The 15785-nt window shown below is 27.5% G+C and overlaps 2 protein-coding genes across 3 annotated transcripts in view; both read left to right on the top strand.

Moving 5' to 3' along the window:
* The first annotated feature begins 1550 nt into the window (after positions 1–1550).
* Positions 1551–10302, top strand: LOC123012487 (aquaporin AQPcic-like). The gene is made up of 7 exons (XM_044410442.1): positions 1551–1630; positions 2269–2478; positions 8832–9016; positions 9066–9209; positions 9267–9494; positions 9544–9624; positions 9673–10302. The coding sequence occupies exons 2-7, from the start codon at positions 2349–2351 to the stop codon at positions 9802–9804; spliced, it is 900 nt and encodes a 299-aa protein (XP_044266377.1). The 5' UTR covers positions 1551–1630; positions 2269–2348; the 3' UTR covers positions 9805–10302.
* A 2922-nt stretch (positions 10303–13224) lies between these two features.
* Positions 13225–15785, top strand: part of LOC123012492 (aquaporin AQPcic-like) — a 6316-nt gene continuing 3755 nt past the window's right edge. The window contains exon 1 of one of the 2 annotated variants that reach the window (XM_044410451.1): positions 13225–13487. In XM_044410451.1, the coding sequence (XP_044266386.1) occupies positions 13472–13487 (16 nt within the window). In that variant the 5' untranslated portion in view covers positions 13225–13471. Of the gene's footprint in view, positions 13488–14314; positions 14437–15785 lie in introns of those variants that run through there. The other variant, XM_044410450.1, reaches the window with a different exon arrangement.

Below are 15785 nucleotides of genomic sequence, written 5' to 3'. Positions count from 1 at the left end.
CATAATCTTTAATTTAAAAAATTATCATGGTGGGTTGCCATTTAAAAAAAAAATTTTTTTCTAAAACCCGAAAACTAAAAGAAATTTCGAAAAATGTTATTCTTGATAAATGGTCACATTTTAATTGGACTTTACGCTACACTAATTATTTTTTTTGTAAAGTGGTTAGTTTACGAGAAAAACGCTTCGTTCCATACTTTTTATTCACCTGGTATGTATTGATTCTTAGATTTGATTTTTTTAAACAATTACATAAAGTGTTTCACATAATTTGATGAGACCGACGCCAGTAAAACGCAATCAACAATGTAATGGTGAACAAAAACTATAGAACCAAGCATTTTTTCTCAGAAAATAATAATTAATAAAAATCAATGTGCAGTTTTGCGTTGACAATTTTGGTATATGAAAATATTTTTGACAAAAATTGATAAAATGAAGACAGTTGTTGTAATTCTTAGATCATAGCTTTTGTAAAAAAGGATTTCATAGTAAAAAGACTAAAATTTTTGTAAAACTCAAAAATTAAAAAAATTTGAAAAATTTTATTCTTCTTCTTCTTCTTATCACATTTTTATAGTACTTTATCATTCATCAATTAGTTTTTTTTAAAACAAAACAAAAAACGTTTGGTTTTATATTTTCTGTTCACCCTAGGTAAAAGTAGAGTAAAAGCGCGAACTTGCGATTAAAAATATTAAAAAAGTGCATAATTTTCTCCTCAATGATTGGCAATAAATTAATGTACAACTTTTTTTGTTAGTTCGTGATTAGGACAGATAGATTAGTAATTTATCTCTACTCTTTTGTTATTTGAATACATAAATGTTATTTTAAAAACTCATTAATGAAATAATAATTTACTTGACAACCATTGTCAACCATTTCCAAACATAACAAAATTATTATTTGTATTTATTGTTTTGCGACTATTTGAATTTGGAGGTGCGGATCTCGTAAAATTATGTGAAACAGTTTGTATTTTTTTAAGTTGTGTTTATTGTATAAAATCTCTTTCTCACATCAATATTTTATGCATAATAGTACGTATTCTTCAAAACAGGTAACAAAAAAAATCACTTTTGTTTATTTGCAATGATTTAATCTATTATCTATGAAAAAAAAAAGTTAAAACAGACGAGACATGTGTTGCTTGTCAAAAAGGTATTAGGTATGGTATGGTAGCCAAACAACAAACAGAAACAGTGTGGTAATAAACAAAATTCATATCACCCAAAATAACAATATTAAACAACATAAAAACTTGTTTGTATGCTTATTTAACCATTTTTTTCTGTTAGTTACCATTTGCACCTATCTTTAATCAATATTCGTAGTTTGCATTTGACTTAAATATGACAAGGCAATTTAATAATGTTTGTTATAAGAGTAAAAATGATTTACCAATTAATTAAATAATGCCCAATAATATGAAAATGATTACTATCGTTACCGCCGATCATAGATAAGTAACGCCAGAGCGAGAAAGTCATAGCAAGGATAAAAACTTCGGCGAGCTTTTAATGTGTTTATTTTATTGTAAGCTCTGTCGGACAAATATGCTCCATGTTAACTTTTAGGAGTGTGCTATGTTTTATTAGTGCAATTAATAATTTCTTTTGAACAAGTGGTAAGTTTTTAAATACTTAATTTAATTAAATTGAATTAAAATTTTAAATAACTTTCGGATTTTTGTAACTACATACATTATTGTATATTACATACATATTCCAAAATAAAACGTTTAAAAAATATTCAAATTACAATATTCAAATTACTAATTTTTTAATGTCGTAAAATACTCGTAAGTCAATCTAATTTGAAGAAAAAAAAGTTAAACATTAAGAAACTTAGAACACTGTACTTTTGTTATGTGAGTATTGATTCAGTAATTGCTATAATAAATAATAAAATAGTAAAAGTTTAAAACAAAGTATAACTATACCAGACGTTAAAATGAAATACATACATCATAGTCTCAAAAAATTGTGTATACGTTTTTTTTATTAATTACTAAGTGACGTTAGGAGAAAGTGATTTTTGGTTTCAAAGACATAAAATTTCAAACCAAATACGTTTTACTAAATGTTTTACAACAAATTTAATTTGACGAGGTAATCTGTTAGGAACTGGATTAAATCGAGATAACACTAGACAAGATTAAAATGTTACAATTAGGATAATTTACTGTTTTTGTTACTAATTAATTAATTTTGTTTTCACTGTGCCAACTGTTATACCGAACATAAATAAATTTTCCTCGATTAGGCAGCTGCCTTCCAGAATCCAAAACGACTTCCTCCCAAGTGCATCCTTCGGTGGTCGTAGCGGTAAATAACATTTTAAAAATGTTGGACACACAATTTTCGTCGCAAAATGGTGGCGGAGCACCTGGAATATCATTTATTGTGGCCCCACCCGGAGCCGTAACTCCGGAACATAACAAATGGGTTGCAAATGAACCGCCAAGGCATGAAGGTAAGATGGTATTTTTAGCACCAGTGTAATTAGAAAAAGTTCGCGAATCCAATGATGGAATTGAACACTAATCACATAGAAAGCTCAAAGAACGCCAATTTCTAGGAGTGGTATCACGTTTATCGTGAATTAGTCACCCCTTGCATGTCGGTATGCCGCTAATAGATTAAATGCAACAATAATTTATAAAATGCAATTAATTTTAATTAAATTTATGTTGTGTGGAAAAAATGATCAAAGTATTACAAATATTCACTATTTACAGTTAAGCATTAAAAAATAAATTAATAAAAGATAAATTATTTATAATTAACTCAATTATTATTCGGCGACTAACAATCTGGACAATGGAAAAGTAAAATAATTAAAATAAATATTATCATACTGACATATTATCACGTTTTAACTAACATATTTCGTAAAGCAAATATTAATAGATTTTGTTTATCTGGTTGTCTATGTTGTAAATAAATTTTAAGTAACGCAACAAAATGCAGTATAATTGTAGGTATTAATATTTCAATACCTTCTTTCGGTAATTGAAATCTAAAGTGATTAATTAATTTTCTTTGACAATAATAGAAATACAGGGCGGATAAAAAAATTTGACGAAACAGTGAAGATATTGATATACACAAAATTAAATGTATAGCGTTTCTGTAATCTGCATACAGGGTGCTCGCCTGTTTCCGCCTAAAATATCATAAATAGGCAACCAATATAACTTTTTATATGAGACTTTGTGTTTACAATGTTATTTCTTTTATAATAAACATAATCAGCTGCTCATTATGTATTTGAATTTTGTCAATTTTCGTTGCAAGATTAATTCGAGTTGTAATTAATTCGTGACAATCCTAAAGTGATCTGTGTATAACAACTCTGAAAAAAACAGATATGATATTAATTTTGGGAGAGTACAGCAAGAATTATGATACCGTATGCTTAGGAAAAAAAATTCTAGCAAAACAGGTTTTTCGGAAGATTGTGAGCAATTTACGGCAAACTGGGCAATTTAAAAAAGTTAAAGTGAGAATTTGTTAATTTCTTGCTGTTGTTTCTATTATTATACACTTGAGTTTTGAATATAATTTTTTTTAAGTTTACAATGTCAGTAGTCAAGCACCGACTATGATTATTCGATTTGAAATAGTTAATACTCTACACAAAGTAGTTTATGAAATGTATAATATGTTGCCTATTTTTGCTCCTTTAGACGGGAACAAATAAAGTGGGCACCCTGTAGAGATTCTTCAGAATTTGATTTGGAAAATTGTATATTCACATTTTTACACAAAATGTTTCATATTTTAAAGTGATTTCAGGATGTGTATTTTTAGTTTATTTAGATTTTTAAAAGTTTAAAAGCTTGAATTTTTGTAGTAATAGTTATTCATGCACCTCGGCACTAAAGACTTATCTTTCATTACGAATGTGTGTAGCCGAGGCAAATAAAACACAATATATGTAATGAAGAGTAATTTTAGTGCCGAGGTGTATATTAATTTTTTTCTCAAATCGCAAATTTGAACGAAATTATTTGTGTAAATCTAGTTTTGGAAGTTAGGTTAATATACGTATTATCATTGATGCAAAAATTATAGACAAAAACAACACGGAAGAACTTATTTATTTAAGTAAATTGTAATATGACAGTTTGGATTCACTGAATTGTTTGTTGGTTGCAGCATAATTTAGGCTTCAATGATTTGATTTTAGACGTTTTCGGAAAAAAATATTTTTGGTATCTAAATCATCCAGAATAAAACTGCCTCTTTATTTTACAAGAGCTTATCTATTTTTTAATAAAATATAGAAAAAAACCATATAGAAATTTTAAAACTCTAGAAATGTTCCAATGTTCTCTTTTTATCTGATGATAAATAATAACAGTATAGGTATACACACGTGACAGTTATTACATAATAGGTATTTATTTATTTTGTATCGATTGGAAACAAAAAGAAATTCCTTTGAATATTAAAAAAAATACAGAGTGCGCAAGAACTTGGGCCCAGGGAAAAGTGGAAAAATAATTTTCCAAGTTCCAAGTTGCCACAGGCTATTAGAAGAGGAAACAAGGAAGCTGTATCCTAAGTTTAATGTTATTTGTGGCTTTTATTGGCAAAATTTTTGTACTTTTACTAAATAATTAAAAAAAAACATATACAAGATCATTAGTATCATTAAATAGGCATAAAAATGTCAAATGTCAAAAAATTTTGACAGAATTTTCAAACATTTTTTTCATGTTTTTGGAATTTTATCTTACTTGAAATTTTTCTCTGGGGCACGAGTTGACACACCCTGTATAATATAAATATAAAAAAAATGTGTGTGCATAACATAAAATGTGACGCGACTAATTGATAATCGATGTTAAAGTTTAATATGTGGATGCAAATGTAAATTACATTGAAGAATATAAAAAAACTGACACCACAATACCATTTCTACGTGATAAATGCAGGACTAATTAAAATAATGTGCATCACTTCATTGTTGTACTGGACAAATAATGATAATTATGCAATTTCCTTTATTCGTTCACTGTTAGAAGCCAGAGTTTAATTAAATCATACTAAAGTTTTACAAATCTTTTTTATCTCAGAAAGGGTGAGCATGGATAAACAAGATGTAAACCTTTGAATGACCTATTAAAAAACTAAAAAATTAAGAATCACTGTCGTAACAAGATGTCACAACTGAAACATAATAAACATGAGTTTATAGATATTTTTAAGTCGAAAACAAAGTCATTGGTCAAGTACGAGACGAGCCTGCTTGACGTCATATTGTTGGAAATAAATCAAATATTCAAAATAGTCGCTCATGCCACTATTTATATCGGCCCAATTTGCATTTTGCTAATTCATATCAAAAAACAATATTAATACCAAGTATTTGTTATTCCTTATTTTATACTGTGAGCGAAAAAATTATGAAATAATCTTATTTATTTAACCAGAAAATATTTTGTTTTGACAAAAATGCTCGAACAGGTCAATTTTTTTTTAAATGCGCCAGAACTCGCGCCCCAGAGAAAATTTTCAAGTAAGGTAAGCTACCAGGAACATAGAAAAAATGTTTAAAAAATTCTATCTGTCAAAAAATTTTGACATTTATTTTTTGACATTTGACTTTTTTATGCCTATTTAATGATACTGATGACCTTGTATATGTTTTTTCACAATTATTTAGTAAAGGTACAAAAATTTTGCCAATAAAAGCTACAAATAACATGGAGAAGAGTTACAAATTAGAATACAGCTTCTTTGTTTTCTCTTTTAAGAACCTATAGCAAAAAAACTTAGAAAACTATTTTTCCAACAGAAATAAATAAAGTCAAATTTCAAAATTTAAACTCTCATAACTTCGAAATTTTCATAGATAAAATTTTTTTAACATTTTTTCCATAATCGTGGTATCCTACCTTATATGGCATTTTTCTCTGGGAAGCGAGTTCTGGCACACTCTGTATAAAATTCTCAACCTGATTTAAAATTGCATGTTTGTTTTTTGTTGATATTATTTCACTTTCTCGAAAACTTTATGTATTATTTAATATTTTGACAATTAAAAGATCTATCGAATCAGCTAAAAAATCAGGGGTCGATCTTATTACTCAAAAATCAAAAAAGTGTAAAATTATACATCATGTTAAAAATTGTGTATTTTTTAAAAAGAAAATTGACCTGTTCGAGCATTTTTCCAAAACAAAATAATTTCAGTTTTAATAAGATTATACCATAATTTTGCCTCTCATTGTATTAAAAGCTATGTTTTTGGATTAGTCAAGTGATTTTGAGAGTTTTTATCAGCCTTAATATTAAGATTTTTTTGATTTTTTTGGATTTACTCTTTCTTCTTCACAAATCGATAACTGTGCCATTTTTAATTATTCTGAAGTCGTATTCGGCCATATGAAGAAGAAAGGTTAGATCTTTTTTTTGGTACATTTATAATTAAGAAAATAATTAAGAAACCTCCAAAATTCAAGGTTACGTTTCGATAACTTTAAATACGTATAACTCAATTTTTCCAAATGAAAGGCCCCAATTTTTTCTTTACTAAATAAGAAGAATTTAATTCTGTATCGATTTGTGTGAACATTCCCTATATGTTAAATGGTTTTCAAGTTATCTTGACTTTTTTTACAGTAGAAGAAATTCATTGTTTTACATAGTAGTTTTCGTATAGTTTGCTATGAAAATTTTTTTCACTGAAGAAATAACAAATTTTTTTCACAATTGTTATTCTTTTGGTAAATATATAAATTTGAATAACTTTGATTCTCATTTTTTATGCTACATTGGTTTACATGGCTAATGAATTTCCGGCAATATCAAAAAGAATTAAATTCTCCTTCATTTGGTGAAGAAAAAATTGGGGCATTTCATTTAGAAAAAATCAATTATTATAGGTATTTGAATGTTCTCAAACGTAACGTTAAATTTTGGGAGTTTATTATTTTTTTAATTATCGAGCAATCAAGATTATTTGTTCTTGGATCTGAAAGCGTACATATGTCTGTAAAATGTCAAGTCGAAAGGTAAAATGATCAATGATCAAAAAGGTGATGATTATAATAACTAAATTTCTAATTTACCTTCAAAAAAGAACGGTTCTACATGTAATATTTTACGCCGGCGACTAATTTCAGCCCATTTTGTCGTTTTACTTTTTGACTTGTCCTTTTATTTGACGTTTCACATGCAGTTGGTTCAAAAACAGACATATGTTCTCGGATGCAAAGATGACTCGATTACAAATTATCTTGATCGCTCGATAAAAATCCACCTAGAAAAAGATCAAACTCTTCTTTTTTTTAATGCTTAAATACGATTTCATAATAGTTCAAAAAGTTATTTAATTTTAATATGAATATTTTTAATATCCATATTTTATAATTTGAAAATTTCTTTGTATAAAAAATTGCAAAAAAATTACACACAAATTAACTTTTCCCATTACTTACTTTTTGTGAACATGAAATAAATAAATTATATTAATAAAATGGATACAAATATTTGTTTCAAGGTAACACAATTAGCTAATGCCAGATACATACATATCTAATTACAATTTGATTTAATTACCTTCACAAAAAAATATTGATCGAATGATTGAACAAACAATTTTCTATAAAGCATACACTATATTATTTAAAAAAACTTATTATTTATTCTGACCTATTGAAAAAAAATTGTTTTGGTGTTGGGTGCACATAATAATGTTTACCAAATATAAACAAAAACAAAAATAAAAATTAGTTTTATATTTCTAGTTTATTCTCAAGTAAAAATTATATACAGGTGAATATAAAGTATGGAACCAAGCGGTTTTTTTTTAAATCATTTAAAATAGTAATTAATATAAATCAAAGTAATATAAAAAATCTGATCGTATTTTGCGAATGAAATTTTGTTTTTTTTTGAGTCAAAATTACAATTTACGTAAAAATAAATTCTAAAAAAAATTAAATATAAAGTAGATATTTGTAATCCTTGGATCAAAACCTTCATGAGAAAACTGGTTTTAAAGTGGGTTGGCATTTAAAAAAGTAAAAATTTTTGTAGAACTCGTAAACAAAAGAAAATTTGGAAAAATCTTATTCTTGATAAAACATCACATTTTTATAGTACTTTATCATTCATCAATTAGTTTATGCAAAAAATAAATAGTTTAAGCAAAAAACATTTGGTTCCATACTTTTTATTCACCTGATATGTACTTAATTTTAAAACTTCAACACGAGTAATCGATTCAGATAGTCTTTGCTGAAACATTCTGAATAAAAGAACAATAGAAATTCTTTAAAATTTTGTTAATATACAGGGTGTCAAAACTCGCGCCCCAGAGAAAAATTTCAAGTAAGATGAGATTCCAGGAACATGGAAAAAATGTTTAAAAAATTCTATCTGTCAAAAAATTTTGAGATTTATTATTTTGACATTTGACATGTGTTTTTTATAATCATTTAGTAAAGTTACAATATAATACAATAAGTTAGTAAAGTTGCCAATAAAAACCACAAATAATATTAAAAAGGGTTATAATTTAGGATATAGCTTCCTTGTTTCTTCTAATAGCCTGTAGCAAAAAAACTTGTAAAATTATTTTTCCAACAGAAATAAATAGGGTCACAGTGCAAAATTTAAACTCTTATAACTTTGAAATTCCTGTGGTTAAAATTTTTTAACATTTTTTTTATGTTTTTGGTATCTTACCTTACATGGCATTTGTCCCTGGGGCGCGAATTCTGGCGTACGCTGTATAGTACTATTATTCAACCCTTTTCGTTCAAGAACATTGACTAATAAATTACATTAAACGTCCTACCTGTTTTTCAGGAAAAAAAATACAAGTCGGTGATAATTTAACCACGATGGACCGCGTCGTTATTTGTGCATCAGAAGTTTGTGCAACTGCAATTCTTGTATTTCTTGGATGCGCTGGATGCATAAATTTCGGTATTCCTCCCACTCACTTACAGATCTGTCTTACTTTTGGACTTGCTGTCATGGTCTCAGTTCAGGTGTTTTTTCTTTCAATTAATAGAAAAATGAGTTACAAATTTTTTTTAGTGTTTTGGTCATATTTCTGGATCTCATATTAACCCAGTAGTAACAGTAGCGGCCGCCACTTTAGGTAACATTCCATTAATTCAAGTACCTATTTATTTCGTTGGCCAAATGTTGGGAGCCCTGACTGGTTTTGGCTTAGTGAAGGTAACTTTTGAGTATTAAGTACAATTTAAAAAAAAATGAGTAAAAATATTTTTACAGTTGGCCACCCCGACGGAATATTTCGAAACTAATTCAACAAGTGTGGGCTTGTGTTCGCCAGCCCTCCACCCGGGAGTCACCCCCTTCCAGGGCCTTTTGATCGAATTTCTTATTTCTCTAATGCTCACACTTGTGTGTTGTGGAGTTTGGGACTGTAGAAACAACACAAAACACGATTCCGTTCCAATTAGATTCGGGTTGACTATCACTGTTTTGGCTTTAGTTGGGGTACAATTTTTGTTATGTCTTGAGATTTTAACACAAATGATTGTTTTAGGTACCGTACGGTGGAGGGAACATGAATCCGGCGAGGAGTTTTGCTCCGGCGTTGATAAATGGAGACTGGGAAAATCATTGGGTAATTTTGAGAGTTTTGGGGTAAATTATGCTCATTTTGGGGTTGCAGATTTATTGGGTTGGCCCTTTAAGTGCTGGTTTCATCGGTGCTCTGTTTTATAGATTCTTGTTTGGGAAAGAACCAGTCGAAGATGAACAAGGAAATGTCGCCGAAACTATTGCTGTGAACGATAAAGCTTAACTTAGTTTTATGTTATTACACATTTTTTAAATTATTAAAAGCTGTGTTTTTGAAATTTCGGCACAATTGAGTTTTGTTAAATACATGTTGCATATAATATTATGATTATAGTATACTACTATACACATAAATAGCTTAACTGTTGACGAAAATATTTAACCAAATCTTTTTTAATTATCAATAGTAATATCCCGAGTGCATGTCAAATTGTCGATAATTTAAAATTAGAATCAATTTGGCATGCACAAGGGATATTTTGAAGACTATTTCCCGAACAATATTTACAAAAACCATATTTTCATTATGAGAAATTAAAATAAAATATTCACGTCAATCAAATTTTTCAAATTTCTGGGATTCTACATATCGAATTGTCACCTAATTTGAATAATTCTGATTGGATGAATCTCAGAAATTTAAATGTTATGATTGGTTTAAATTTTGTGAAGAAATAGTCAAAATTATTGCACTTTAAAGGATTGAATATTTTTGACAACAATTAATAAGAAATTTTAAGTGCCGTAAAATTGTCAATTTACATCTATTTCATTTTCTTTTTCATAAAATTTTACAGTACAAACCTTTGTAGATCAACTTGAAAAATAAACATTATTTTAATTTCTTTGTTTTTTCTTTACTCATTTATTTAACGAACTAACAACAAAGTTGAGAATAAAGGTTTTTTTAGTTAATGTTTAGTAAATGTGTGACAAGGATACATTATTATGTAATTTTTTTTACACATCAATTTTTCTTTTTAACCCTTAAACTGCTAAACGTATATCTACGCCGAGTGGTTGGCTGCTCGAACCGTATATCTACGAAATTACTTTTAAAAGACCATAAATCCATTGCTAATTCAATTTTTTTTTCTTTGGTGTTGTTAACTGCTCTAAACGCGGTAACTGTTTAATGCGTTCTTAGAAACCCATGGGACGGATTCATTTTTTTCATAAAAGAATGTTCAAAAGTTGTGTTCTACGATATTAGCACGGAAAAATGAGTGATGACTTCTTACAAGCGAAATTATTTTATTGCTTATACAATTTTTTAAGTTTGCTTTTTATTGTTACAGAACAATACAAAACAAATTTTTTACTGATCAAGAGCTAAAGTAAATTTTTGCTAAAAACGGTGACAAAGTATTATTCTGTTCAAGAAATTGATAATTTTGATTATTACGTTTTATGAAAACAATTAGGAGTATTTAAAAAACTTATGCGGAGTAATAAGGTTTCTGTACTCTTAAAATATTGCACTGAATAAAACAAATTACCTTTACTCTAAATTTTACAAATACAGACCTGAAAATTTTTCTAAGAATTTGTGAATTTAGCAGTAAACTGCTCAAAACGTATTTCTACGCAATAAGATTTAACCGCTCTAACCGTATATATACGCACCACCCAAAATATGTGCGCACACAGCGCAACGATTATAAAACTAATTTAGTAGTTTAAGGGTTAAAATTTGTAAGAAACACAGTTTTTTTCTTTTGTAGTCATTTGATTCACTTGAAATTAAACAGTAGTTTGATACAAATAACATCTACTGAAAAATTTTGTAATTTTTGGATATGAAATAAATGCTTAAAAATCCCACAAAATGAAATAAGTACCTACAACTTTTTACTGAAAATATTAGATATACGGGGTGAATATAAAATATGGAATAAAGCGGTTTTTTTAAATCATTTGTCTCTAGAAAATAATAATATAATTAAAGTAATATAAAAAATGTGACCATATTTGAAGAACAAAATTTTATTTTGTTTTTGAGTTTTGCGATTTTTTTGTCAAAATTACAATTTATGCATTTTTTTTTTTAATTAAATAGTTGTAATCCTTAAATCATAACCTTTATGAGAAAAATGGTTTTATAGTGGGTTGCCATTTAAAAAAAATGTAGAACTGAAAAACAAAAAAAAAATTCGAAAATTTTTATTGTTGATAAAACATCACATTTTTATAGTACCTACTTTGTCATTCATCAATTAGTTTTTACAAAAAATAAATAACGTAAGCAAAAAACGTTTGGTTCCATACTTTTTATTCACCTGGTATGTAAATAATTTTAAAATTTCAACACTAGTAATCGATTCAGATAGTCTTTGGTGAGATATTTTGAATAAAAGAACAATAGGAATTGTTTAAAATATTGTTAATATAGTTATAAACAGTTAAAAAAAATATCTGTAATAAATAGTAATTACTAATTAATACCTAGTCTGTTAATACCAGGGAAATGTAAAGAACTACAACCAGAGGTCAAGACAACTTTAAAATAACACTAATTTAAACAAGAGTTGTACAACAGTCTCCTTGATTTGTGTCTAACTTGAACAACATGAATAAAAGAACATGTTTTTTTCAAAAAACGACACATTGAGATAACCTGTTACAAAATTTGGTAGGTACAATTTGTAAAAATGTTTTATTTAGAATGATTGATTTCATTACATTCAGTTGCAGAACATAATGTGCAAAACATTATTTTGGTAACAAAATCAGTTATTAATTTAGATATTAATAGATACGAAATAAATACTCTTCTGTTTATTTTGATTGCCAACATGTTAAATTAGATCACTGTGGCATATTTTTATGTTTATATGTAACCACTTAACACTGCACAATATTGAAATGTGAATCTAATAATAATAATACAGAATTTTCAATGCATAAACATGTTTAGATTGAAACCTTAGCATTTCTAGATATTTATTTTAAGAAAACCATCACGAACTTTCATAACAAAGTGGACCAAATAAACATTTCAAACTGACTTTGTTTGGCTTCGAGAAAAGTTCATTGTAATAAAGCAGCAAAATCAATTAATTAGATTAATTCAACAAAATGTGTAAACAGCTTCCAGATTTATTATTTTAATTTCAAACCACGTGAGAATAAATAAGAGACCGAAAACTTGGCTTGGCTGCCAACAAGGTGCACTCTTATCACACAGTTTGCAATTTATAAATCTATAATTAAATATCAAAAAAATAAAATCCACGTCACTAAAAAACTTTTTTTATTTTTAGTTCATATTCGTATTATTAAGCCAAGATTTTCAACACTGGCGAAATATTTATATGATTATAGTTTCAAATAAGGACGGGGGGCTTGGCTGTCCAGTTTTCTGCTTTAATTATTTGACTGAGTAAACAACTGAAATAAATAGTAAAATACTTGCACATAATAGAGAGCTGCACCTGTTTGGGAAAGACTGTAATGACGATGCATTTAAGTAATGAATTTTAAAATTGTCTTTAATGCAAATGCAGGATCTATAAATTAACTTTCTCTCCCAAATGTAGGTATGTCGAAATTATTCTCGATTCTCATTAATAAACCGTTCATTCATAACATATAGAGATACGTGTTGTTTTCGTTAAATCGTACGTTAAATTTATTATTTTCTATTTTTGAAATAAGTGCAAGTTTTCTTTTTGAAAAATACTGTTATTTGAGGCCTAAATCAAGTCAGGATTAGGTGCAGTCGGTTAAACTTTGGTCGATTTATTTTAAAAAGTGATCATAGTTCAATCTGTCTTTACGGTTCGACTGTGTTTCACAAGAAATATTGTCAGTAAGTGGCCACCAGTTGTGGAAGTGAAACGCATCTTTAGGGCTTCCATAGTTTTTTTTAAAGACTGACATTTTACACCATGGCAAGGAGAAAGGGTAAATAGTGTTTTTTTATTTATATTTAACTTCAATGAGGCTTTATTTTTATACAGTGTGCACAAACAATAATTTTTTCGGGCTCGATGACCTACCGAACTTTTTTCAATTTATTCTCGATTGAAATTCTAATTTATGTGATATGTCTCAAGGTAATTTTAGGGATTTATAATTTATGAAAGTTAACAGAACATCGATTTTTTATTTGGATTTGTCGTAGAAAATATTTTGTTTTGAGGAAACTGACAATAATTTTAAACAGTTTTGCTTTGTCATACCCGCTATTTGCATATAAAGTATGTAGATGTTTATCAATTATTTAAAAATATTGTATGTTAGAAAGGTTAAAAGTTAAAAAATTATCACAATACTTATCAGTAGGTACGTTAAGACGATCATGAAAGTTATTAATGAGGTTACATTTTGATAAGAAATTTACAAAATAAGACTCAATAACGTTATTGTGTTAAGTTTTCAGAATGCACAACGTTATCTAAATTATTTCTGAACATTCAACGAAAACAAAAATATTTTTAGAAGGATATTTACCTTTTCACTTGATTTTAATTTTAAAAATAGCTTGTGTTAAAATTTTGCGTTATTAGGTTACAGTCTCAGACTTCATGTAATAAGGAAAAACTTCATTACCAATTTTTTTAACGTTCCGCTCAATCAACTAAATAGAAGACACGTTTGCCGATCGAAATTAATAAGGCAATTCCGGTACTTTTTACTAAAATTTTATTATTGTTCTTGAAACTACTGAGGCGTAACGGCACATATACACTTTTTCTAGTCACATTTTTTAAAATTGAAGTCTATTAATATTTTAAAACAACCTCGAAAATTGTGATATATTGTCCAAAGTTGCTTAAAATTGTGGTGTAGTCGAGTAATCAGTGGAGAAAGATGGAGATCAATGGAAAATGTGGACATAATCAACACCTTAGTAAGTTGTAGAATTAATTAATTTGAATTAATTATTATTATATCAAAATCTTGATTCTTCGTAATTTTCGGAATATGTTCATAAAAAGCAAAAAAAACGACTTTAAAACTTATTTTAATGGTCGTAAAACAAAAAATTACGTTCTACTTTTAATATTACATAACCAATAATTATCAACCATAATTAACGAAGGTGAAGCTGGTAGTAAAGTTTAATTAAAAAATTATATCTTTTTCGAATAAATATAATGTTGTTGCATTGTAAATTATTATATTGAAATATTTAGATCTAAAAAAAAATAGATACATTTTTTTTGTGTCCCAATAGTTTGAAAATCATTGGATTCACCTTTTCTGAGCATTTTAATTACAGTTTATAGCAATGTGGAGTACAGAAGTACATATACATTAAACAATGAAATGACCATGAAACAAGTTTATTAAAGGTGATTGGTGAATATCATGTGAAAACAAATATAGAAAAAGTTGTAATTTCAACAATTTTAACAGTCTTTGTGAACACAGGTGCCAAATTAGACTAAAAGAATTTCATTTGAATCACCCTTATTGACTTGAAAGTATTAACTGCTATTTAAAAAAAAAGTGAAAATAGTTTCTACAAATAATATGGCATAAGTTTTTTTAATGGAAAAACTATTTAAGATTTTTTAGTTATTTTGATGAAAATATGATGTAAATTTGGTACTGCTAATAGTTTTTGGTAATTTGTCTAATAAAGAACGAAAGCCTAAGTCATAAACATACAATCATTAAAATTTAAATTGTCAAAAATATGAGTAAAATATGAGTACAAAATAATCATGAATAATAAAAAACACCATTATTATACCGCGTTTGAATATAAACATAAACAGGTTTTTTTTTTAATTTTCGTAGTGGCAAGTTAATTTTTGCGTATAACATAAAACAACACATAAAACAAACAATAAAGTGTTTAACTATCGAAATAAACTAAAAGTATTATCAATTTGCTCACTAAATAAATAACGAATTTTAAATTGTAAATAAACGTTAAAATAATTGTATAATTATGTAACTAGTGCTATAAACGCCTCTTTAGACATGAGTTTTATTTCCGGTACGAGCGAAGCGAGTGGTTAATAATACGAATATTTAGAGAAGTTTATACACGTGTTACATACTATACTTTTTCTACGACTACCCCAAAAATTTTTACTTAAATTAAAAATTAAATTAAATGTCAGAAATCTAACTTCAGCATTTACTAATAGCAACTGTAAACGATGGGTTAAACGAGGGGCTGAAAAATTGGTGGTGGATTATTACATTTTGGGTAAATTTCTATGACGTTGAGGATGGCGGGAAAAC

The sequence above is a fragment of the Tribolium madens genome, unplaced genomic scaffold, assembly GCF_015345945.1.
Source record: "Tribolium madens isolate multiple individuals breed KSU strain unplaced genomic scaffold, Tmad_KSU_1.1 Scaffold_96;HRSCAF=242;Tcas5.2_LG5, whole genome shotgun sequence".
Taxonomy (NCBI): Eukaryota; Metazoa; Arthropoda; class Insecta; order Coleoptera; family Tenebrionidae; genus Tribolium; species Tribolium madens.
This window is presented reverse-complemented; position numbering and strand designations above follow the sequence as displayed.

Coding starts and splice junctions, on each gene's coding strand:
- LOC123012487 (XM_044410442.1), top strand. CDS start 2,349: ATGTTGGACACACAATTTTCGTCGCAAAATGGTGGCGGAGCACCTGGA. Junction 9,017..9,065: donor CTGTCATGGTCTCAGTTCAG/GTGTTTTTTCTT, acceptor AATTTTTTTTAG/TGTTTTGGTCATATTTCTGG. Junction 9,625..9,672: donor GAGACTGGGAAAATCATTGG/GTAATTTTGAGA, acceptor TTGGGGTTGCAG/ATTTATTGGGTTGGCCCTTT.